The sequence below is a fragment of the Cetorhinus maximus genome, chromosome 8 (genome assembly GCF_964194155.1).
Source record: "Cetorhinus maximus chromosome 8, sCetMax3.hap1.1, whole genome shotgun sequence".
NCBI lineage: Eukaryota > Metazoa > Chordata > Chondrichthyes > Lamniformes > Cetorhinidae > Cetorhinus > Cetorhinus maximus.
In genome coordinates this window covers 18,655,408-18,681,554 of record NC_135886.1, presented here as the reverse complement: position 1 = coordinate 18,681,554, position 26,147 = coordinate 18,655,408, and the positions used below count along the sequence as shown (strand labels likewise).

The following is a 26,147-nucleotide window of genomic DNA, read 5'->3' as shown; positions in this document are numbered from 1 at the left end:
CAGCAGTAGGCCATTCAGCCCCTCGAGCTTGCCCTGCCATTTAATAAGATGATGGCTGATCTGATCGTAACCTGAAATCTGCACCCCACCTACCCCTGATAACCTATCACCCCCTTGCTTACCAAGAATCTATCCACCTGTAATAAGTACTGTAATAATCATTCTGCTCTCACCATATTCCAGGAATACACATAATACAGGTCAAGTATCCTTTATTTGAAACCCTTGGGGCCGATTGCATTTCGTATTTCAGATAATTCCATTTTTCGGATACTGCATATAAACTTAAATTACAATCGCCTAAGCCTAGGCTACCTATAGTCAAAAGTAAACAAAATGGCTAGAAAAGTAAGATGTATCACTGAATAATAAATGCAGGGTGCCTGTAAAAAGTTTATTTTTGACATGTTCACCACAAAAATCACAAGGTAAACAGTGCAGACAACTAGACTTCCTGTGCTAAAGGTCGATGAGGTTCAAAAAAAAAGTGCGGTTTTTGGATGTGTTTGGTTTTCAGATTTGCGGATAAATGATACTCAACCTGTATCCATTTATTTGCAAGGCTCATACATGCCAAATCTTGTAAATTTGTTGCAAGATACTCGATTTCTTGGTGAAATTCAATCTCAGGCACAATCTCACGCGAGCTCTGAAAATTTGGGATTGTTAATCATCCTTAATTGCATGTGCTGAGATTCCAGAGGGCTGACTGCAGAGGAAACCAGACATAGGGCCTGTTGTAGCATGCTGTATTGCCTTTCTGCCTGTCTTGCCTTGCCCACAGCCTGCTGCTTTCCTTACCGCGCTTGAAGCCTGGAAAGCATTTTGCTGTTTGCCTGTGCCTTGCCTTGTGCCTGAAGCCCAAAATTGCTGTAGGTGTGCTCTCTGAAGTTGCTGCTGCTTGGATCTTGGTACCTTTGGCTGTGCTTTGCTTTGTAGTTAACCTCAATAATAATTCATAATCTTGTAGGTTGCCGCTTTAATCATTAACCCCCCCCAATAGTGATTTGCAATAGCGTTTCTATACCAAATCCCTTTGATTTTTCTAAGAGTTTCTCTCTTGATTTTTGAGACTGTGGACTTGACTTATCTGGCAAGTTTGATGAAAGTTCCAGTTTCCTGTCATTCACAACAATGACAATATAGTCTATGCCTGATAATTAAAGGTACATTTTTGTGCAATAATTTCTGAATTATCCAGCCATTTGAATTGAGCAGTGTAAATGCACAACAATGTAAGAATTGAGTGTCAAATTTGGATCATCAGATAATCGAAAATAAACAATTTGAATTGCAAGGTGTAGAATACCGGATTCAATCTTACTTCAACTATCTACCTGCGAATAATGATAATAGGTAAGGATATAATCAGCATAGTCTATACTTATTCACTGCTGGTGATGTCTGGAACTGTGGGTAACATTTTCTTTTAATTGAAAACAAGAAAAAACAGGCTGCTCTTTGCTGTAATGAATACTCACTAATAAATATAACAAGCTGCAAAACTGTGTGTTCCTGTGATTCATTAACAGGCTGCTAAATATGGAAATAAACAAGTATTTTTCATGCTCTTCATTAAAAGAGGAATTTCAGCCCTTAAATATCAGGCCAGCTTTAAAAATAACAAGCAACAAATAATGAAGTAGATGGTGTATCTGTTATTAAAAGAATGAACAAAACAGGATGAACAAGTTATTGATAAAGTTTGGCAGGTTTTTATTTTCTATCAGTATATCATTTAAACTGAGGAAGGCACTAGTCGATTTTGTGGTGAGCATTTAAAACAAAAAGTACTTTAACATGTAAAAATCAGTTAACAGATTTCGAACTTATAACAAATTGGTGATGTCATCATAAGTTCAAAATGAGTATTACTGGTTTGATGTTAATCAATAAATCAGTTTTGAATGAAGAATCATTTCGTAGTCAATATTAGGCATGCTTATATGATAAATTGGCAATTACACAGTGTGCAATTCTTAAAGACTCCAACACGGAGACACCCTAACTCACAGGGGTTCCCAAAGGGCGCACAAGTTAACAATCTGTAAAATGGCTTCATTGCAAAGTAAATGATGTTTCTGGCATATGGGACTTCCAGCTCACAACAGTCATTAAAATACAGTGGTTTGTGGCAAAAATATTCAACTTGTGCCAAACCATTTCTGCAAATTAATGGTCACAAATGCTTCACATTTAATATTTGGCTTGTTGGCCAACAGGTTACTGTGAAATAAGCTGAATTTATCCTCTTCCCATTACCCCCTCCTCACCAAGTCAGTAGCATTTCTTTTCTTAATCATTTATTGAATGGAGTTATCTGGATGTTGCTCCTTGATCCATGTAAACTTAAATTTTGTGTTCTAAGAGACTTTCCAGAGAGCTGTACAAGTGGAATATTGTTTATAGGATTTGCTTTCGTAGCAGACAGAGCTGTGAAATGTTTTGCTCTGAACTGATCTTTTCTCAATTCTGCAGAACAGTTATAGACCCCGGGCTTGTTGCTAGATTCCACTGCCGCCGAAGACAGGTTTGGCTCTCCTATTTGAAGTGTCTTGAATAAATTTTCAACCCCTGTCAAATTGTCAACTTCTTTTTCATACAACAGGATGGCCAATTGTTCATGATATTTTGTTTCAATTTCACAACGTAATTGAGAACTTTTCCTGCTCTCTCCCATTACTGTATGGACTGGATCATCAACTTTGACATTTTCTGCTTTGGTGTTCTCAGTCTGGTCTTCCAGCAGGCCGACTGTATCACTGCAGCCCGATTTAACTTTCAAGTTCCTGGTCAGACCTTTCCGGGGGACTCTCTTTTGAGAGCACCAAGGGACTGTTATCTTATTTTTCTGCTCTTTCTGTATGGGCTGAGGTGTCCTGGGACTTGGAGTGTGGTGGACTCGGTTGCTTTTGCTACTGTTCTTTAGCTTTTTGCCACCAAGGAAGCGATTTATGACTTTAGACTTTTTCAAACGAAATGGTGTCCCAGGAGAGAGAGAATCACTGCTACCTGCAAAGAAAGAAACATTTTATATATTACCTGGTACTCTTTCAGCAGCAATTTAAAATTTGATTTTTAAATTCATATACTTTCTAGGCTGGCTACATAGAACCTATAACAGTGCAAAATAAATTTAAAAAAGGACAGTTGGTTGAACCTAGTGATGACACTAAGGAGTGGCAGGAGGCATTAACACCAACATTGGCCAGAAGGGCCAATGAGAATGTAAAGCACAAAAACAGGCTATGTCATTCTACGAACTACCAAGCTTTGCTAATCAAGATGCTCTACCAAACATCCAAGATGCAGACAATTAAGGAAAATAAAAGGAGCCTATTTCCTGTCCAACCCCCTATCTCAACAGTTAACAAGGTCCATGTGTTGTTTCTACTCCGGCTTTGGATCAGCATTATTCCTTTACTAGAGGCAGGTCTAGAGCTGGTAGAATGAGGACATTTGAGTGCCTCAGAGGTTTGTAGCTGCGTTTTAGCCTAGGAAAAGTATTCTTTGAACATCTTAATCTTTAAAATTCTCAGGCAGAGTGAGTGTTAGAAGCAGGCCGCCAGAAAAGACCCTCTCTTTCCATCTCTCTACCTCACATTTTTAACAGCTACTAGGGATGGGCAATAAATGCTAGCCCAGCCAGCGAAACCCATATCCCGTGGATGAATAAAAAATAAAACCTTCCTCAGAAACGTCTCATCAGGATAAATCATCTTGTTTTTTTTTGAAAGTCTGAAAAGTTGTGATGACTAGGAGTCATCAAGGACAGTTTCACCAAAAAATCCATCTGAAGGAACTTCCAGACCTATTATGACCAGAATTCTGTCAGATCAACCAAGTCGAGATCTCTTTGAATTTTATCCTTTTAAAAGAAACTTTCCCATACTGTAGCCTCTGCAGGCGACTGTTTGTTTTTTCCTGCTTTATATTTGTGTGTGAGTGTATGGGGGTTTGAATATCTGTCTTTCTTTAAAAAAGGGGAAAATCTTTACATTTCTAAACTACAACTTGTATGTTAATCAGTTTATCAACTTGTTTTAAAATAAATCTTTTTTTTGTTTACTGAAAGAAGCATGGTTAGAGTCTTTTTATGCTGGTAATAACTATCAAAGAGTAAGAATTGGTCAGTTTTGTGGGTGAATTAAACATTTAAACTATTGTTACGACCTGTGGAGAAGTGGGGCTAGAATTAGCTGTGCACTCTTCCCATCTCGGTCTGTAAAAATATGCAGCAAGACCTGGACAATATTCAGGCTTGGGCTGATAAGTGGCAAGTAACATTCACACTAAAGGAATGACCATTCCAACAACCTTGACATCCAATGCCATTACCATTACTGAATCCCCCACTATCAACATCTTGGGGGGTTACCATTTACCTGAAACTGAACCGGACCAGCCATATAAATACTACAACAGGTCAGAGGCTATAAATTCTGCGGAGAGTAACTCACCTCCTGATTCCCGAATGTCTGTCCACCATCTACAAAGCACAAGTCAGGAGTGTGATGGCAAGATCAGCTGGCAGCCTTGATGTACAGTAGACCAATTACCTCCAGTTGCCTGGATGAGTGCAACTCCAACAACACTCAAGAAGCTCAACATCATCCAGGACAAAGCAGCCCGCTTGACTGGTACCCCATCTGCCACCTTAAACATTCAATCCCTCCACCATCGACGCACAGTGGCAGTAGTGTGTACCATCTACAAGATGCACTGCAGAAACTCATCAAGGCTCCTTTGGCAGTACCTTCCAAACCCGTGACCTCTACCACCTGGAAGGACAAGAGCAGCAAGTGCAGGGGAACACCACCACTTGCAAGTTCCCCTCCAAGCCGCACACCATCCTGACTTGGAACTATGTCACCATTCCTTCACTGTCACTGGGTTAAAATCCCGGAACTCCCTTCCTAACAGCACTGTGGGTGTACCTACAAGTCATGGACCGCAGTGTTTCAAGAAAGCAGCTCACCATCATCTTCTCAAGGGCAATTAGGGATGGGCAATAAACACTGACCTAGCCAGCAACACCCACATCCCATGAACGAATAAAAAAAAAATCTATTACTGCAGATACTTCTAATTGGCGAATGCATTCTACACTCAACCATTTTTCTGGAAAAACAGAATCACACTTTTAAGGGCAACCAACTGCCCTTAAAGAACTGCTGGCACCGCAAATCACTTGCATGACCTCAGCACACTCCCAATGTGACATACACTATGCACTAAATCAGTGATCTTCACTATTTTTCAAGCAAGGGCTACTTTACCAAAAAACCTGCAATCTCCTGTGCGTCACATTCTACTGCGATGGCAGCTGCCCCTTGAACACTTCCAGTAGCCAACTGCATCGAAATGCCAGGTGGCGTCCCCCTGGGTGGTGGCCGCTGTCAGGATTGGCTCACTCCTGAAGGAGCGGGCCCATTTCCTGAATACAAATGGATCTCCCACACACATACACTCACTCTCCTCACTCTCACTCCCACACACATGCACTCACTCTCTTCCTCCCCAACACCGCTCCCACCTAGCCCCACAACCTGAGCGACTCACTCCCAGACCTCACAGCCAGCCTCTCCTTCCCAGGACCCCGGCACTCCTCTCCGCTGCTCTCTGCATTCTGCTCTCCAGGCCCTGGATGGAGGTGCCGCACTTAACGTCGATGGAAGCTGTCACTGGCTTGCAGGCCGTGTAAAGAAAAACACTGCACTAAATATTGAAATATAGGGTGAGATAAGCTTGCAGCCTTGATGTAGAGTATACTAATTACCTCTGTGCTGGGAACAATATTAATTTCAAAGTCTGTTTCCAACCTGAGTTAACTTAATTTTTATATTGAACAGGTAGACTCTTTAGTTGTTAAAATATATGATGCTGAGCACTGACAAACAGAAAATATCTCAATAGTTTGCCCATTTTGGTACAGTAGGTTTGGCAAAACACCATGAATGAATACTTTCATCTTTGCAAATTAAATGTGATGTAAATTCATTCACATGAATCTTTTTATTATTCATTCACAGGATGCAGGCATTTTTTTGTCTATCCCCAGATGCCCTTGAGATAACGGAGTGGTTTGCTAGGCCATTTCAAAGGGCAGTTAAGAATCAACCACATTGCTGTAGATCTGGAGTCACATACAGGCCAGATGAATGTTCCCTGTAGGCCACGGTAAAAAAAATCTGAAGGTATCACAGGTAAACAGCCTGCTTACAGCTAAATGAATTTAGAGGGCATATTGGGTCAGATTGGGTAAGGACAGGAGATTTCCTTCTACAAAGGATATTAGTGAACCACATGGGTGTTTAATGAGAATCCAGTGGTTTCATGGTTACCATTACTAATACTAGTTTTTTTTATATATAAGAACACAGGAAATAGGAGCAGGAGTAGGCCATTCAGCCCATCAAGCCTGCCCTGCCATTCAATAAGATCATGGCTGAGCTGCCCCTGCCCTCAACTCCTTTTTCGTGTCAGCTCCTTATAGCCCTCAATTCCCCAATATTTCAAAAATCTATCGACCTCCTCTTTAAATGCTTTGTGATCTAGCCTCCACAACTCTCTGGGGTAGAGAATTCCAGACATTCACTACCTTCTGAGGGAAGAAATTCCTTCACATCTCAGTTTTAAATGAGTGTCCCTTTATCCTGTAACTATGTCCCCGAGTTCAAGATTCCCCCACTAATGGAAACATCTCAACATCTACCCTGTCAAGCCCCCTCAGAATCTTGTACGTTTCAATAAGATCACCCCTCATTCTTCTAGACTCTAATGAATAAAGGTCTAACCTGTTTAGCCGTTCTTGATAAGTCTAGATTTATTTAATTGAATTTATATTGGCCAGCTACTGTGGTGGCACGCGAACTCATATCTGGATCATTAGTCCAAGCCTCTGGACTGCGAGTCCAGTAATATGCTATGCTATTGTATCTGCCGTATGAGTTCTATAGATATTTTATACCCAAATTACACATTTGCAATAATATTTTAAAAGTATTGATGGTTGATAGGTATATAATAATACCTTACCATGTCTGGGAGTCAGATATTGGTTTTGTTGCTGTCTCTTGGTCATTTTTGAGTACTGCTGCTTTACCATGGGTGCAAGTGTTGCCATTTGCTGTGTGCTGTTTAATGCCATTTGATGCTGCAACACATTCTCACCAGTAGTGGCTTGAACGATCTTCGACACGTTACAGTTGCTTTTTTGCTTTTCATTTTGAGCTGGTGAAAGACAGAACCAAAACACACAGAAATAATTGTTTCATTTCTTTTCCCCCCCCTGAACATACAGTTTCTTACTGAATTTTCAGGATTATACGCTGAACTGGGTCTCCAATCGTTATCTGCAGGTCAAAGGTTGGTATTTAGTGCATGTCTGTCACACCTCCAACGTACCACATTTGAGAGCATTAAACTTCATCACACATGCAAACTTTTGTTTCATTTGGTCAGCTCAAATGGAATCAAATACAAATGAATCACAATCTTTAAAAATAATACGGAAGAAAGGCTGTCTGCAGAAAAGTGACAATGAGATTTACAAGCAGATGCCAATATTTTACAACATCCCTCAACAAAAGCAATTAGGCTCTAATTAAAAACAAAAACAGAACCACCTGGAAAAACTCAGCAGGTCTGGCAGCATCGGCGGAGAAGAAACCAGTTAACGTTTCTGGTTTCTTCTCCGCCGATGCTGCCAGACCTGCTGAGTTTTTCCAGGTGGTTCTGTTTTTGTTTTGGATTTCCAGCATCCGCAGTAGCTTTTAGCTTTTTGTTTTTAGGCTCTAATTAACTTCAAACTGTAATTATTTAAACCACAACCCCATAGAGAAGCAGCGTTAAAAAGGACAAGCCTGGTTAAACATAGATAAACAGAGCTGCTTAGACTCTGAACTGCCTGTGAGCAACAACACAATAGATCAACTTGTACTGGAAAATAATCTAATAGTACAAAATAAAGGGTTCGGTTAACCCTGCAGTGCCTAGGATCATATAAGATATAGTAGCAAGACAATCATAATGATAGGCTGGAAGGAACATGGAATCATGTCAAAAGTAGCATATCTAAGATGGAAGATCCCCATTTTTAAATATTTAATTGCCAAATCATTTGAAGAGATACATAAGATTTGGCTAGCAACATATCAGCAGAATCGCAACCAGTATGTACAAAGATGAAAGGCATCTGTGTGCCAGGATTTTCAATTTCTCCATGCATGTCTCAACCAAAGGAAACTTAGGGTTACATCTTATTCTAAATTGCCCCTGTTCTTGCCCAGTCAGTTGATGATTATAAAGTTCCTTTACGTATCAAGATGAGGATGCAGTTAAGAAACTCAAAATTTAGCTCTATGTAGCTGCCTAGTGGTCAAAGGCTGTGACAGCTGACAAAGCAAAACTGAATGGGAAATCTTGACATTGCAATTAACAATGGATTGCAATGGAGATAGAAAAACCTGACTAATTTAGGAATTAAGACATCAAATGCAGAACTTAGGCCAGATCTCTAATAATATATAGAGAATTAAACCCCGTTTTCTAAAATTGCCAATAAAAATGTTTGATAAGACTAGTGTTTGGTTCTGAACCTCTACATAGGATCTACAGTCCCCTGCTGGAGGTACAGAGGGAGACCAATGGAACCAGCCTGGAATTTCAGGGTCTATGTATGTAGGATATAAATTTTACAGCCAATGTCCCAACCCCAATGTTTTATGACATCCCCCTCTCCTGTGCTATCTTCCTGGAGCCCTGGAGGCAGAATCTTAACTGGCCGCCTCTGGGAGCCCCGTCCAATTAAGGACGGTGGGCGGGTTGGGGAGGTGGGGGGGGTGCGGTGGAGCCAATGGGATTGTCCAAGGCTGTGGGTAACAAGCAGCCCCAACAGGAGAGGTGGGCACTGCTGATGTAGGAATGAGGCTGCGAGGGCTCCTTGAGAAGGAGGTGCTCTTGACACTTCAAAACAAAAAACAAGTTCAATGAACTGTGGCCATAGCTGCCAAGCCATCATTATGGAGGGGGAGCCTCTCCCCAGGAAGGCTGTGACTGCAGCTGAGGCCCTTTGGCATCCCTGGCTCGGGGAATGGATGGGGATTGTAGGTGGCCTCACTGGTGCCACCCCCCCCACCGGCTATCTCAGAGGCACCTACCGAGCTTCGGCTGTAGAAAGAAAGAAAGCTCTGTCCATCATCAGGAAGATCCCAGCAGCATCACTAAGCTGCCCCCAAGGCGGCACCTAACAGGGGTGGTAACTGATGCCCATACCACCCCTCATCCGGCAAGAGTGCTTGAAGGCGGGAGCATATCGACCTGATTTGCATATTTCAAAAATTCTGTGCTCCTGCCTCCAAAGCTGATAAAATTTCAACCAATGTGTAAGGAGGAATTCGGTTAAAAGGTGAATATTACAGGAAGCGAGTACAATTTTTTTTTTCTTTTAAAACACTCATGTCCCTATTGCAAAAGGACATATTTGTCTCCCTCATTACTTCTTAATCACCTCCAGCCATGCACCATTGGTTGTTTAGCTGTTGCTTGGTTTTGCCAGTGCTGTTTGAGAAGTGGCTGCACAGACATGTTCAAAAAAAGAGATCATGTGTCTTTCTAACGCCCATTCCTGAACGTGCCTGATCTTCCCTAGGCACCTTTGTGTTAATAAGATTGCCAAAACTCCATAATTGTCCTAGAGCCTCCAGACCTTGAAGACGAATTCCCAGAATACTGCTCCAAGCAACCCAGCAGAAAGCGCATAGGACCGACAAACAAAATTATGTTTCCCCCCCCTTCTTTCTTTGAATAATTTATTAGTGATAAAAATACTGGACACGTGCAAAAACAGCTGTTTCACAAACAGTCATGATTCATTCAATTGGGTAGCAAAGAATCTGGTCTCTTTCTAATTGGCTGTGGGAAAGCAGTGGAGATTGACCAATGACAGTAGTGTGGATCGGGCCAGTTTGAGGTGGGAGATCATGTGATCAAACCTCCAGGAATACACCCAACTAGAGTTGGCAACCCTCTGTGGTGGGCATGTTGAATATACTAACTCGCTCTATGGAGATGAACTGCATGATGGTGCATAGCACGTTAGTACTCCAGCATCCTGAGCCAGCACATCAAATGGGGGTTCATGCAGTTGCTAAATACAAGGACACGATGCTTTGACCTGTTCTTTGAGCCTAAAAAGACAAATGCAGACACTTTTAGTGTGCTCGCTTTTTTCTCTGTTGCTAGCTAGCTTCAGAACAGTATTGGCCAGATCCTGACAGAACTGTACCAGGCATGGTGCATGGTCCAAAGTTACTAAAAATGGGTCAGCTGTTTTCAAAGGCAGCTTCAACAACACTCATTTCACACATTCCACATTCGTCATTATTTTGTCTACAAGGAAACAAAATTAGCAACGTTCAATGGAATTAAACGTGCTGAAATTAGAGTCAAAGTTTAATTAAGGAATGGAAGGAGGCCACTCTGTCGATCAAGTCTATACTTGGTTGGTCGACTCTGGTCAACTGTCTGTTGTCTGCTGCCCCTTTAACCCACAGTCTCTTTTCTCAGTTCTTTCTCCCCATCTCCCCAGTCTATTCTCAGTGATATCATGTTGCTGCTCGCACCCCACCCCCCCAGCAATCATTTATTATATAATATACATATATATATTTTCTTCTGGCAGTTTTTAAGATCTATTTTTCTATCCAACACTCTCTCACCCATGTAACTCGCTCCCCAAACCTTTCCTGTAGTACTGATCTTCCACTGTGCCTCTAGATGTTCCCCCATTGTTTATTTGATCTTTGGCTCTGACATTCTCCCCCTTCAACTTCTTTTCTGTTGTCCTCTTCAGACCTTTTCCACTATGGTCACAGCAGTAACAGAGCTGAATAGTATTGCCCTGTTACCTGTTTTCTGACAATTTGGCGGATTACGTGCACCTGGGTAGCCCACTGCAGAAGGAAGGGTGCAGGGCAAAGTCTCGTTTGATGCTTTTCTCTTACATTGAGTTTCCTTCAAGTGGCAGCTGTAAAGAAACAAAAAGAGCCACATCAAATTGCAACACTGCAGCAGTTCAAAATGAATCATCATCTACTTTTTAGCACGCAGGGAAAATACCTCGAGGCAGCAACCTTTGCCTGGAACGACGTAGGACTGTACTTCTCCCTCAGTTCAACCACTTGTGGGAAGGGGAAAGTCGCCATTGAATACACAGCCTGCAAGATATGTAGCAATACTTTTAGATATACAAACCAAAACATAATTCCAGTTTATAAATTTATAAGCAGCAGGGAGGCTATATAATTTGACTGGTGCTGTTCCTGTATCAGGAAATAATTCACTCTTAACAAATCCTTCTGTCTGGTTTTTGAATGCAGGCAGTAACCGAGTTAATACCTGTGTCTAAAAAATAGCACAGAGGGAATTAGTTCGGCCACGTTAGGTATTCCTACAGGAACAACACTGGTCGTAAAATATACCTGTGTTTTACGGTTAATAACAAGGTCATAATTGTAATTATGGCTCAGTATTACATTTAAAGCTCACCAGAAGAATATATGCATTTCCTGTCTGACTGCCTGTTCCTTGGTGACTTGTAAATTATTAGGAGTGACAAGAGCTTCCTGAAGGATTGGGTTCCATTTGCATTACACCATATCCCAGGCCAAAAAGCAAACTATGACTTCGGGATTGGAGTCATGAAATCAAAATGGAGTGTTCCTTGTTGTCAAGTGATAGAAAGGTGGGACCGCACTCTGATTTAAAAATAAATGTAATAATGCGACAACAAAGGGAACCAAGAGGACCTGCTTTGTCAGAACAGGCCACTGTAATTTTTCTCTCTCTTTTCAGGTGTTTCCATATTTCAAATCATTGCCTAGGTAAGCAAGTCAGTTCAGAGGCCCTTGTCAATACTGTTCTTAAGAGGCCTGCTAGAAGTCTGAAAATGAATATAAGTGTCAGGTAGCACACTCTCAGAAAGGAGACTTCAAATATGTCTGGACAAATAAAAATCCGTCTGATTACTGACCATTTTCTGAAAGTAGTCAGTCAGTTCAGATAATTAAAATTTGGATGGAGAAAAACAATATTATAAATCAGGGCATCTGGAAAAGTATGCCATCTTTTATTTACAAAACCTGTAAAAATCATGTCCCACGTCAACCGCAGCATCCCCTGTAAAAATCATCCTGCTCCATTCCCTAATTCCCCCTCAATGTTACTCCTGCTTTGCTCCTGGATCAGGCTCCACCTGCAGGTGGAATTTTTTTGTGTGTCAGATCTGAAGTTCTGGTTCCAAGGTCGCTGGAGGAAGACTTCAGATTGGAGCTAGGAGCAGCAGTGAGGAGCAAAGTACCTCCATGACCTGGGGAGAGGGGAAGATTTGCCTCCCTGATCTAGGAGGGGAGTGTGACCTGCGGGGAAAAAGATGAGCACCTTTATGACCTGTGGGGAGAAAGAATGGAGGCCTCCATGGGCTGGACAGACGTGGTGGGGCGGGAGGAGAGGAATGTCTCGAGTGAAGCATATGGACTGGCACTGAATCACCTGTTTCTGTGCTGTATATCCTACATAATTTGGAAGATGGCAAAAAATATTCCACAATCTCTTAACAGGGGTCACCAATACACTTCCACAATGGCCCATAACTTGCAAGAAATTAGAAAAAATTTCCGTAACTTTCCACTAGCTCTTACTAGAAATCAAAAGATTCAATTTTTATAATTTTATCTCCAATCCTGTGCAACTAATTGGAAAGATCTATAACTAGATGGGTAAATGTATTTTTAAGAATATGATTGGAAGTTATAAGAATCAGCACAAACAATCAAATACGCTAAAGATACAATGGTTCCTGTGTGGCTGACTATCGTAGATGTGTATAATAGTTGAGTTGTGTGGGTTGCAAGTTTGATTTAATATGCTGGAATGTTGCTCGCCTTTGGGGGTAGGGGATGAGGTTCATAGAATATTTTAAAGAATCATAACACTGAAGGAGGCCATTCAGCCCAATGCAGAGCAATCCAACTAGTCCTACTCCCTCGCCCATTCCTCATATCCCTGTAATTTTTTTCTCTTTCAAGTATTTATCCAATTCACTTTCACAGGCTTCGATTGAATCTGTATCGAGCACTCTATCAGGCAACGCATTCCAAACCCTAACCCCATGCACGCACTGCGTTAAAAAAAAGATTTTTCTCATGTCACTTCTGCTTCTCTCGCCAATCACCTTAAATCTGTGCCCTCCGGCTATTGGCCCATTAGCCATTGGAAATAGTTTCTCTTTACTTACTCTTAGCTAAACCCTTCATGATTTTAAACGACTCTATCCCATCTCCTCCTCATGAATTTTCCCAGTGGTAGTCTGATTCCCTCCCTCAGGATATTGAGTGAATGGGGAAAGTTGATAGGGCAAATTACCCATATTTTGTGAAGGGAATTGTATTGGTGGGCTGAATGGCCTTTTCTCGTTGTCTTTTTTAATGTTTTAATATCAGATGGAGAGTGACAAACCTGATTTTCCACCTTTGCTCCAACTCTCCCTAATGGCCTGAAGCAGTGGCCCTGCCAGGTGGGAAGATTTTAGGTAATTTATAAAAATGTGACAAAAAATTGTAAAATATTTATATTCCCCTTGATTTAAATAATATGACACTTGGCAGCACTTCTCAATGAAAACTGGTGCCACGTGAACAAGATCCAAACTCTTGCTTTATATCTGTGACTCTAGACTACCGTTGCTAACAACTGCAGCCACTCCCAGCACAACCTGAACGTGAAACCAAATTAGGAAACCATTTATCCATGCCTGCTTGAGGCAAAATATCCTAATGAAAGTACGGTTCCCAGATTTCTACCGTCTTGAGAGTTGGTCCATTGCCTGAAGAGTGTTTTGTGTGGGGTAAGTAGAGAGACCAACATGAGTATCATTTTCATGTGTGACAAAAGGAACACTTCTATTCTATTTTGCTTACATGGTTTGTAAACACACAACACATTGGCTTTTGATCTCTGTGAAATAATCAGGTCAATGCTATGGTGCAAAATGGTACACGATGTATGATGTGTTGTGGAGAGTTCTGTTGGTTCCAGTTGTTAGAACATAAATCCAATGCCTGATCACTACCTTAGATTGGTTGGGTCCTGCCAACACAGTGAAGCGTGGTAATGTGCCAACTAGTCTGAACTTGACCTTTACCGGTGCAATTCTTTTGTGTTCAGCAGTATAATTGAAGCACTAAGAGTCAACTATAATAAGAACATTAGGTAGGACAGTCAGTGATTGTTAATAATTAGGTATAATTCAATTGTAATGGGGTTTGTTAGTTCTTCCTTACCTGACAGGAGGTACATCTTCATTCAAATTACTTATAATGAAATTATCAATAATCTTCTAAAGTTGTTTTTGGGATTGGGTGGGGACACCATCAGATGCATGTTAATTTAGCACATATGGGCCAGGGTTTTATATGGCAGTGGTATCCCCTCCCACCGACTAGAAACTTGTGGGCAACTCAGCCTCTGCCGGGCCCTAGAAGCCACAACCTTATTTTAAGGTCCTCAAGTAGTTAATTGCCTGCAGTCGTGGCTTCCGCCCCTCGGCCAAGTAGAGGGCCGGCAGCTCTTCAGTCCCAGTGGCACCACTAGAACTGGTGGCCGCTGCTGGCACTACAGCAGTCCCAGACCAGCCACCATCAAAGAGGCCCAGTGCAGGTAAGTGGGTTCAGGGCTTGATGGGGCCAATCAGGCAGGCCCAGGCAAGCTGGGGGGGAGTCAATTGTGTTGGCAGGTGTGTCTTCTGGCAGGGGGGGGGAGGGGGGGGAGGGGGGGGAGGGGGGGGGGAGGGGGGGGTGGTCCCTCCACGGATCAAAAGGTACCTGATCAGGAGGTACCCCCACCCTGAGCCCGCCAGGTTTTACTCAGTGGTCTCCCCAGGTGGTGTACTGCACGCCCACCACTGGGAAAATAGTTAAATGGATAAATTAAAACCAATTTATGCCAAATTACAACCAGCTTTTGTTGTGGATTCACGTTCCACAAGGAAAAGTGCACCAGAATGTTTAAACTTATTTTACAGTAGACTGTTACAACCATTATGAGGGGGCAATTTTTATTTAAACCAGGTTCCACAAAAATCAAAGAACTACAATTCCGAATATTTTAATGAAATCTTGTTGACGTGAATACAAAAATACAATGACAAATTGGTAAAAAATTATTAAACTCAGTGAAGATGGTAATAACCTGGACAGCACAACTGGTAAAAGGTAGGAGACTGAATAAAAGAATGAAAGAACTTGCATTCATCTTTCACACGTGCCATATTGCTTCATAACCAATGATGTAGGAACATAGGAACAGGAGAAGGCCATTCAGCCCATTGAGCCTGCTCCATCATTCAATATGATTATGGCTGATCGAACACTTCAATGCCTTTTACCCACACTATCCCCATAAGTTGTTATGTTATTGTTAATCAGAAAGTGCAGTCATTGTTATAATGTAGGGAGACAGAGCAGCCACTGCTCACTACCACAAACAATCATGGGTACATAACCGGAAAATCTATGCTCTTTGAATTGTGCCGTGGGATCTTTTAAGTCCACCAGACAGAAGCAGACAGGACCTGTTTAATGTCGCATTTAAAAGGCAGCACTACCAACAGGTGTAGCATTCCCTCACTGAAATATCAACTTAGATAGGGGGGATTCCTACTTTTTTGCTTCTGAGACCCCCCCCTCCCATCTTATAAAAACTTTGCACAAGTATATTTTCTAATGGCTCCTATTGCATGGTAAAAACCAACAGCAAATTGGTGCACATCTCACATGAGAAAATTAGATGGATCCCTATATTCTAAAGCTGCAGGCTTACTTCCCAAAGCAAAATGGCACATTTTATACACTTCATAAATAAAAACACAGTTGGCTTTCATAGCTGCCTGTGTCTCACGTGAGTGACAGCCCTAAGACCCAGACATGGGACTGCAAGCCCCTCCCGACCTCCCCCAGGGGAGGTAGTGGCTGTGAGTTGTTCGATTAGCCGCTCATTGCTTGCTCAGCTCTGTGGACGGCTGCCACAGGCAAGCAGCGGTCAGCCGAGACAGGTGAAGTCAGCTGAACATTTGGCGACACCTTTTGTTAGTTCTTGGCCCATTATCTCCACAAAACAGACATTGAACCCCCACCGACCTGTTGCTCCACTCCACCTAATTTAAACATGGCAGCCAGGAGACCACACGCCACACAGCCTTCTGGGAAAAGAAGCCGCTACCACTTGTCACTAACAGATGTGGCGGAAAAGGGGGACGGGTGGCCGGATGTCCTCCTCCACACATATTTTTCCTTACTTCTCTTTTTCACTTTATGCTTCATCCTTTGCCTGGAGTGTGTAACTTTAGGAAATGTACTTCCAGTGCATATCCGGGAATAACACAGCCGAGATTGTATTCCTTAGTGGCATCTTAAAAAAAGATTTTATTCTTGTAAGGTGCCGATTTGGTGGATTTCTTGAAGATTTATTGTGGGCCCCCAGTTGAGAACACCTGGCCTCGATTACATGCTCAAGTCTCCGGAGCGGGCCTCAATTTACAGCCTTCCGACTCAGAGATGTGAGTACCACTACTGAGCCAATGTTGAGACCTTTCCATGTGGTACTGCAATACCCTGGGATTGCCACTTCTCACCAGAAATTAAATTACTTATGGGTTTTATGCTCTCACCTGCATCAGCTCATTGCAGTCCATCAGTTTAGTCTCCATCATCTCCTGGCTCAGCAATCTGGAAACCTCATCAGGACTTTGACAATTCTTGATGCGCCTGTGACATGCCAAAGTGCTATTAATAGAACTCATAATAACAAGAAACAGCTATTCAGGCTTACTGAGCAAAGATCGGTGTTATATTAGCTAGGTGACCCTGTTGAAATCATAGCGGGGTGAATGAAGATCATTGGCCATGAACCTGTAGAGCACTGATAAATTAGCCATACCTTCCTTCCTGGATTTAAAAAAACTATTAGAAATGTTTCAGCACTACAAGAAATATTCTTTCCACACAGTCTGTCTCATGAACTCATGCAGCGAGAGTTAGTTATAGGTACCAAATTCAGAGTTCCTTTAATTCTGCAGCCAATGGGAGCCTGTCAAAACCAATGGTCACTTGTAACTCTTTAAAGAAGTTAGAGACAGAACCTGTAAAATTTGCACTGTTGATCCAAAAAACTGGACTTGCCATCTTATATCCCTGACCTGCTTCCAATTGTACCAGTTTCCATTGTGTCAAAGCTGCTCCATGCATCCTGTGAGATGGATTCAATGGCAAGGTTGACATAGATGAGGTACAATTGCTCTGAATGCACCTTAAAAGCAACTCTGCAAGCACAAGGCTTTCACAATTGGAAGCTGAGGTATTGTTATGTTTGCAACATGTACAATCTGGTCACTGAATTTAGCCAGGCTTTAGCCACAAACTTACAATCCAACAACAGGTTCCATAACTAGAAGCCATTGTCTGCTGTCTCTTTGGTCAGAAGTAGAAGTGAAATCCCTGCCCCAAGAGTCTTTAACTGCCTCCTTTGACGAATATATTCCATCACTGACTCTACAGCATTGGTGTCTCTTGGCGAGTCCATTAAAACCTCCAGGAGACAAACCATCCAACATGGAGTCACAGACTAACTACACAGAAGCAATTAAACTAAAGCCATAGCAACCTTAATAGTATAATTTAAAGTACTTTATAGGAACTAAAGCCATCACTGGGTTGAAATTTGACTTGCGTTGGATGAAAAACAGGAGGTATCAAATCTGCCGCCCGTTATATTTCCTGTCCAATATTCGTCTCTGACTGCTTCAGGCAGCAGGTGTAACCTGCCCAAGTTGAATTTCACCCTCCCATAACTCAGACCATCACACAGCCATGTTTCAGCTTTCACAGTGTCTACAAAGGGACTCATCTGCACTGGCTACACGAGCAGCCTAATAGATGCCATGCACTTCTGAACTTGAGCAACAATAAGCAATATCATTATATTTAAGGGCTGACTTTATAACGCTGGTGAAGTGTTGCCTACAGGATGCCCATTTTCAGGAATTCTTGTGTGCTGCCCACAATTCTCCACCCATTATGGAAGTTAAGGCTTCCTGTTGCTATTGAGCAGTTGCAAACTGATCCATTTAGTGTCTGGGAATATAGGAAAGGGGAATTTATCCCCATCCTACCATTTCCTATGTACTGTCGGAAGCTGTTTCTGAAGACACAATTTTTTTCACTTTCCCTTTTTTAAAGTTCATGTTAGGCACACAGAAGACATGCTGCTAAAATTCTCCAGGTTGAAATTGTACCCAGTGAGTTCTTGATATGTGCGGCAAACACACAAAGATTTGGATTTCGTTCAGGCGGTGGGGGCAACCCTGCTTAGGTTGTTTGGGAGACCCTGCACCACATTTTGGGCCCATCTGGCAGCTAATTAGCTGCTGTTGGAGTTCCTGTCCCTTTAAAGGGATGAAAACCTGCTTCCAAGAGGCGCCGGTCAACTGTAGGACTGGCAGCTCTTCAGTCTCTGCAGCGCCACTGGGAGCAGTGGCCACTGCTGAAACTGCACCCAGCTGAGACACGCTGCGATGCACGCCACCCTCAAAACAAGTCGAGTGGGGTTAATGGGTCACGAGGGCCAGTCAGGCAGGCTGTGGAAAGGAGCATAGGGGTGGGTTTGGTGAGGACGGGGGTGGAGTGTTGCCGTGAGAGCGGCCATTGCTGTCAGGGGGACCCTCTGTGGGATTAGCAGCCTGAATGGAGGCCGCCAGGGTTTACTAGGCGGTCTCCCTACATGGTGCAGGGCCCAGGCATCGCTGGTAAAATGCCAGCGGTGGCAGAAAAAGGCCCTTGACTGGCCACTTAAAATGGCATAATTGGCCTTTGGATAGGAAGGCTGTCCTCCACCTTCTCTGCCTTTGGCAGAATGCCAGGCAGCGGGAAAAGAATGGGCATTCCGTCCTCCACACCTTCCCTCGCCATTTTACAAGCCCCACTGCCTCACCATCCCACCCAATTCATCCTACATCTCTAGAGTACGGAGTGAAATGACTGCTGTACCCAGTTTAGTTATCAGCCACCCAAATCCTTGAAAAGAATTCCACTGCAAAATCTTTTCAACATAATCAGGTTTCTTGTTTGGAAGATCATTTCCTGTCATAATTATATACAGTGCACAAGGATTTTCATCACCAATTAGATGCCCTGAAAATTAAGATAATTTGCCCAAGTGGTTATTACAATTTTCCAACAATACAATAATAGCTATTACACTGAAATCTATTTAACAGTGTCAATAGAATTATCTATTCGCAGCTCAGTGAATTACCACAGAAAGTAATCACATATAATCTAATTGTGATTGGGATTGACTGTTTCACGTTTTGATAGCAGAATTCAGTGGCTCGAGTGTATAAACTATTTAGGGATTGAAAAGGAGTCTGTGTGTTTGGCATGATGTTATTTTTTTTGCTTACGTTATGCATTAATATCATTTTGGAAGAAACATAGCTAATTTAAAGAGACAGGGGAAATATTCCTTCATGGACCTATATTGATATAATGAGAGAATAGGCAATGACCTGTGGATCTGTCTGCCAAGGTGAATCGATGTTAAGTCTGCGGAGCACACAACTGCAAAATCCTGCAGTACAGGGGGATCTGGGTGTCCTTGTACATGGATCACAAAAAGTTAGCATGCAGGTACAGCAAGTGATTAGAAAGGCAAACAGAATATTGGCCTTTGGTGCCATGGGGATAAAGCATAAATGTAGGGAAGTCTCATTCTTAGGCAGTCCTTTGGGATTGAGGATGACTTGCTTCCACTCCAGTTCGACAGGTTCTGAAATGGCTGATAAGTCCAATGCACAATCTGCAGATGCTGCCACATGTGGGGCAGGTGGTGTTCGAAGGGTTGTTTGGAGGTTTGCGCCCTCCATCCGACACCGCGACTTCGCCTCTGCACGTTCCCAATGAAGTCTCCCAATGTGTTCGGTGCCTTCCCAAAAGAGCCATTTTGGTTGCTCACAAGCCAGGGACTCCCATGAGTCGACGGGCATATTTGACCTCTTCAGGGATGCTTGGAGAACATTCCTAAATCATTTCCATTGTCCTCCAGGGAATCTCCTGCCGTGACTGAGTTCAGACCAGAGCTACAGCTTCGGGAGTATGGTGTCAGGCATATGAATGACATGTCCCCCTAATGGAGCTGGTTTTGAGTGATTAGTGCCTCGATGCTGGGAAAGTTGACTTGGGAGAGGATGCTGTTGTTGGTCCACCTTTCTTGCCACCGGATTTGGAGGATCTTGGTGGTACTTCTCCAGTGCTTTGAGGTGCCTGCTGTAGGTTGTCCAAGTTTCCGAAGCATTTAGGAGTGTGAGTATCATTGCTGCCTGGTAAACCATGGCCTTAGAGATCCTGGTCCTTAAATACTTTTTACCTCAGTCAGCCAAAGGCTGAAGGTGATGATGAATTTTGTCGTCTATGTCTGGCTCCCAAGATATGAAAATACTCTACATTTTCCAGGATCTGGCCATTGATCGGAATACAGCTGTACAGGGCATTGGCGAGACTGCACCTGGAATACTGCATACGGATTTAGTCTCCTTATTTAAGGTGGAATATTAGAGGTATATCAGAGAAGGTTCACTCGGCTGATTCCTGGGATGGAAGGGTTGGTCTTATGAGGAAATGTTAATACTAATTGGACTTTAGAAGAATGAGAGGTGATCTTATCGAAACATAAAAGATCCTGAGGGGACTTGACAGGGTAGATGCTGAGGGGTTTATTCCCCTCATGGGAGCATCTAGAATTAGGGGGACAGTTTCAAAATAAGAGGTTTCCCATTTGAAATGGAGGTGTGGAGGAATTTCCTCTCTCAGGAATTATCTACCCCAGAGAGCAGTGGAGGCTGAGTCATTGAATGTATGCAGGGCTGAGTTAGACAGTTTTTTGATCCACAATATCCTCCCACCACAACCTTCTGAATACTGAGTATTAAAAAATACAATACCTATCAGCATCATATTAAGACAGCAATTTAATATTTAAAGTTATTAAATCCCACAACGCTTTGGAGATTGAAAAATAAATGAATGTTAAATCATCTCGCACAAAGTCTCAGAAATCTGATACGTTAAGTTAATCAAATTGTTGGAGATGACAGGCCATTAAGGTAATGTTGGTTGAAGAAGTGAATCTTGTCTTGTCAAGCATTTGACATGATAAAGGGAGTGAATCCCAATTGCTTGCTGTCACATTTGCCGAAGAGCAGCAGAAACATTGAGTACAACCTGGCCAGGATTTCTGTGGCTCTTCTATCAAATTTACGGTAGACGGTGCAGACACCTCCCTCCCACAAAACGAAAATTTGTTACAAGCTTGATTTTGGGCTGAATTTTCCCAGCTCATTGGAGACAGGTTGTGAAGTGGGAGATCTGGCAAGATGGTGGGGGGGGAGGACATCAGGATGGGACTCCTTGCTTCCCACTGCCATGGCAATAATGCCAGAGGTGGGAACACTGATGGCTTGGCCACCTGCTGGGGGGGTCAATTGAGCCACCTCACCCCTGTGGGCTTTTTGCCCCCATTGAGAGGGGCCCTCGGGTGGTAGTGCCCCTGCGCCCAAGACACTGCAGCCAAAACCAGGTGGGTTAGGACATTTACATACTCCTCCAGAACGCCTCGCCAATGAGGTACCCTCTCCATGGAGCTGCAGCCTCAGTACCGGCAACTGCTAGTGATGGCAATGCCGTGGCTGCTGAGCTGCAGGCCCTCTGCTTGAGCCAGCAGCTCTTGGGGGCGCAGGGTAGGTCACCATCTTCATTTGGATGGGGGCTCTGGCAGCAGCCTGTTAATTGGCTGCCACTGGCAAGATACTGCCCCAGGGTCCTGCTTCCCACACCTCGTGTGGCAGGCTCCCATTTCACCCCTCGTGGCAGGACTTTAGCTTCCCCAAATAAAATTCGGCGTTCTGTTTCGTCTGGTGTTTGTAACCAGAGGCAGCCCTTGGTCTTTGAGTCGCCTAACAACCCTAACCACAGCATCCTGGACTTACTGAAAACTCCCAATGTAAAGTTCCAGCCTTCCCCATTTCAACATAATAGCAGTATCTTAACAACAATGCCACTTTGATGAACAAACCGTCTGCCTTCTTCAGGTATTCCCAAACACTGAACAATGGAAATGGGCAAAGAATTTATGGTGTACAGAAACTCTTTCGCTTAGGGCTCTTATAATAGAGATCCTATTATCCTGTGTCTAACACTGTACCTCAGTAGACACATTCCACTGATTCCTGAATGAGCCACTAGATTCAGTCTGTCAGGAGAGATGAAGCAATCAGGCAAGGAGAGCTGTTCCACCCTGTGGCTCCTGTCACTGACTTACAGCACTGCTGACTGAAAGTATAGAGAAAGCAGCAAACCAGATCATGCTGACAGGAGGAGGCAATGAGGCTGGAAGAAGAAGTGGTTATTACGGGATTTGGTAGAGGATTCAATCTCATAGGATTACATAGGAAACACAGCACAGAAATGGACCATTAGGCCCAGTCCACGCAAGTGTTTCTCCTCCATCGATCCTCCTCCCATCTTTCCTCATCTAAATCTATCATCATAACCCTCTATTCCCTTCTCCCTCATAAACTTGTCTAACTTCTCCTTAAATATATCCATACGATTTGCTTTAACCACTCCCTTTGGTAGCAAGTTCCACATTCTTTAGCCACTCTATAAAATCTTTCGTATAATGTTAAAGACCTGTATCAGGTCACCCCCGCAATCTTCTTTTTCATGAGAGAAGAGACCCAGCCTGTCAATCATTTCCTGACATGTATACCCACACATTTTGATATCATCTTGTAAATCTTCCTTTTTTTTTACAATATGGCGACCAGAACTCACATGCGGTACTCGATAAGTGTGCTCGAAGCAATCCAAACCATCTGCTCTCCGCTTTTCATTTTGGTGTAATTTAGAGTTATGTGTAAAGGTCACCAATCGTAGGTACTCACTCTCCAAGTTGAGCCCATAATGCCAGAGCCACTCGAAGAAGCACCTCTGACCCTTCAAACAAGACTGCATCCCAAACCCGGAGGATGGTCTCTTTGGGAAGACAGGAAGTGAAGAGAGTCAGAAACCACTGCATGGTGACGACACTAGTAAGTGGCAGCATGCACCTCCCTGTTTGGAAATAAAATTGATGGTTTGAAATGTATTTTACCAGCAAAGGTATATTTCTTTAAACAATAATAGCATAAAGTTAGAGGATCATGTTTACTCCCATCCTGTTTACACTTTTGTACCTCTTCCCAAATTCTGAAACCATAACATTTTTTCTCCCTTTATTCTTTCGAGGGACGTGGGTGTCGCTGGCAAAGCCAGCATCTGTTGCCCATTTAATTGCCCTTGAAGTGAGTGACTTGCCAAGCCATTTCAACGGGCAGTTAACAGTCAACCATAGTGGGGATGGAGTCACGAGAAGGCCAGATCAGGTAAGAATGGCAGATTTCCTTTCCTAAAAGGACATGAGTGGACCAGATGGGTTTTACAACAAAAATTGATAGCTTCATTGAGACAATCTGGTAATTCTACATTTTATTAATTGCATTTAAATTCCATCAGCTGCGATGGAAGGATTTGAACCCATGGGCAAGACTTTTCGCTTGGCGTGTGGGTGGGCGCTCGACACACCCGAGCATGAAATAAAGCGCACTGATGCCAGCTGAGCGTGCCGACGTCACCGCGCACTCTCGCGATAGTTCAGTCGGCGGGCACACGCCGGAGCCAGCAGCGCGCCCGCCGACAACAAAAAAAGGCCTATTAAGTTAACAATTGTGCTGAATTTTTCACTGCCCATTCAACCTAATGGTTGGCGGGCAGGCAAAAAGACCAGCGGCCTTTGCATTTCTTAGGAAACTTCATGCGCGGACGGGATGAGGTTTCCTGAAGCAAATAAAAATAAAATAAAAATTTTGCACGTGAGTTAAAAACATGTCCCTGCTTATGTGACAGAGTCACATGAGAGGACATGTTTTATGACATTTTTATTTTGTTCATTACTTTTTTTTAAAACAGCGCTTCATCTCCCTGAGGCAGCTCTGAGCGCTGCCGCTCACGTTCCACGCTGGCCGGGCCTTAATTGGCCCGCCCGCATAAAATCACGGAGTGCTGCCGATCGCGGGCGGCTTCCCGACCACCCGCCTCGAGCACCCCCGCCAAGGGCAAAATTCTGCCCCATATTCGCAGAACATTAACCTGGGCCTTGGAGTTACTAGTGCAATAATAATACCATTATGCCACTGTCTCTCCTAAAGAAATTGGGCAACCTTTCTGCAAACTAGTCATGTCCCTTAATTCCAAGCCCCTCTCCAGCATTTCAGTCTATCCCTTTGTGACGTGTTTTAGAATGATTCACCACATTAAAGGAACAGTACAAGTGTAAGTCGTTCCTATTCATTGCTACAAATCAGGATTTGGAAACACAAAGTTAGCAGTGACATTTATCACCACACAAACACTGTTCAATCTCATTCCCTACTCTTCCTTTCCTGGCAATGCAAGACCAAGTCAGAAACAGACATGGTGCTGGATGCCCATTCGGCCATATTCCCAGTGGAGAAGGACTGGATGGAGCGAGGGCATAGGGGGTTGGGGGGGTACAGAGAAAATTAATAAGGAGAAAAAACAGTACATGTAATTTTGAAATAATTTCTACAGAAAAAAAAACTGAATCAGCTATAAAAGAAAATATTTGCATTTATATAGCGCCTTTCACAACCACCAGATGCCCCAAAGCACTTTACAGCTAATCGAAAAATTTGAAGTATAGTCATTGTTGTAACGTAGCAGTTTATTTTTATTTTTTCATGGGATGTGAGTGTTGCTGTCAAGGCTAACATTGGTTGCCCATCCCTAACTGCCCTTGGGAAGGTTGTGGGGAGGCAGATACTTGAACCACTGCAGTCCATCTAATGCAGGTGCACCCACAGTGCTGGCTCGGTGTTTGGCAGAACTGAGTGGCTTTCTAGGCCATTTCAGAGTCAACCACATTGCTGTGGGTCTACAGTCACGTGTAGGCCAGACCAGGTAAGGATGGCAGATTTCCTTCCCTAAAAGGACATTAGTGATGGGTTTTTACAACAATGAATGACAGTTGCATGGCACTATTACTGAGACCAGCTTTTTTTAATGAATTAAATTTATATTCCACCAGCTGCCATGGTGGGATTTGAACCCAGGTCACCAGGGCATTCGTCTGCACTTCTGGATTACTAGTCCAGGTGATAATACTACTATGCTGCTGTCTCCAGAGTAGTATTATGCTGGTTTATTAATTGCACTATAGATTTAAACGATGGTAAATCAATGCTGGTTGAGTGGAAACACCAATTTAACAAAAATAAAACATTGCTATTATTTTATCCGTTGTTTTGTTTTTGTATGCCTATAGATTTTTTGGTGAATCGTCAGTAAAAAATTTGATTTGGTGGTCAATGTGTCAATACCGTGTCACAGCAGAAGTACAGCAGCTCTGCAATTGTACCCGGGGTCATTTTCATGCACATCTCCAATTGTCCAGCTAAAGAGCAGCACTGGGACAGGTCTGAAATCAGGCCTGTCAAAAGAACGAAAACAGGCCAATTTCTTTTCTTTAAACAACATATGGAAGTTTCACCAGTGTAGTGTTTCTGCACAGCAATAAATAAACTGCGATACCACAGACGCTTGGCACCTTTCCACTGTTCTGCAAGGAATCAAAATACAAAAATGAAACCTGATAAACATGCAACTCGTTAGCCAAGAAATAGTCTGCCTGAATCAGGATTTCTATAAGCTGGAGAGAAAACAGCAAAGCTCTGAGCCACAGCTCATGCAATCAATCATTCAGTGAGAACCACGTCGGAACCATGCTGTCACAGGATGCTGAGCAGAGACTTGATGCTCATGCACAGGATGGGAAAATCCCTCAGAGTACTGAACAGCTGGAAGTTAACTACCAAAACTGCACTGGCAGACGCTTAGGATTGGCAGAGGGAATATAAAGTGGAGGTTAAGGCTGATAAAAAATATGGAAAATATTTGAATTCAATGTTACAAAACTCTACC

At 43.0% G+C, this 26,147-nt stretch overlaps 1 protein-coding gene across 2 annotated transcripts in view; it reads right to left on the bottom strand.

The window, feature by feature from the left end:
• The window catches only part of LOC144683480 (TBC1 domain family member 30-like), a 90,125-nt gene that overhangs the window by 4,493 nt on the left and 59,485 nt on the right, over positions 1 to 26,147 (bottom strand). For both annotated transcript variants that reach the window (XM_078546534.1, XM_078546535.1), the window contains 6 exons: positions 23,054 to 23,222; positions 16,727 to 16,823; positions 11,122 to 11,219; positions 10,911 to 11,029; positions 7,039 to 7,233; positions 2,274 to 3,012 (listed from right to left, as the gene is read on the bottom strand). In XM_078546534.1, coding sequence (XP_078402660.1) covers positions 2,300 to 3,012; positions 7,039 to 7,233; positions 10,911 to 11,029; positions 11,122 to 11,219; positions 16,727 to 16,823; positions 23,054 to 23,222 — 1,391 coding nt within the window. In that variant the 3' untranslated portion in view covers positions 2,274 to 2,299. The remainder of the gene's footprint in view (positions 1 to 2,273; positions 3,013 to 7,038; positions 7,234 to 10,910; positions 11,030 to 11,121; positions 11,220 to 16,726; positions 16,824 to 23,053; positions 23,223 to 26,147) is intronic.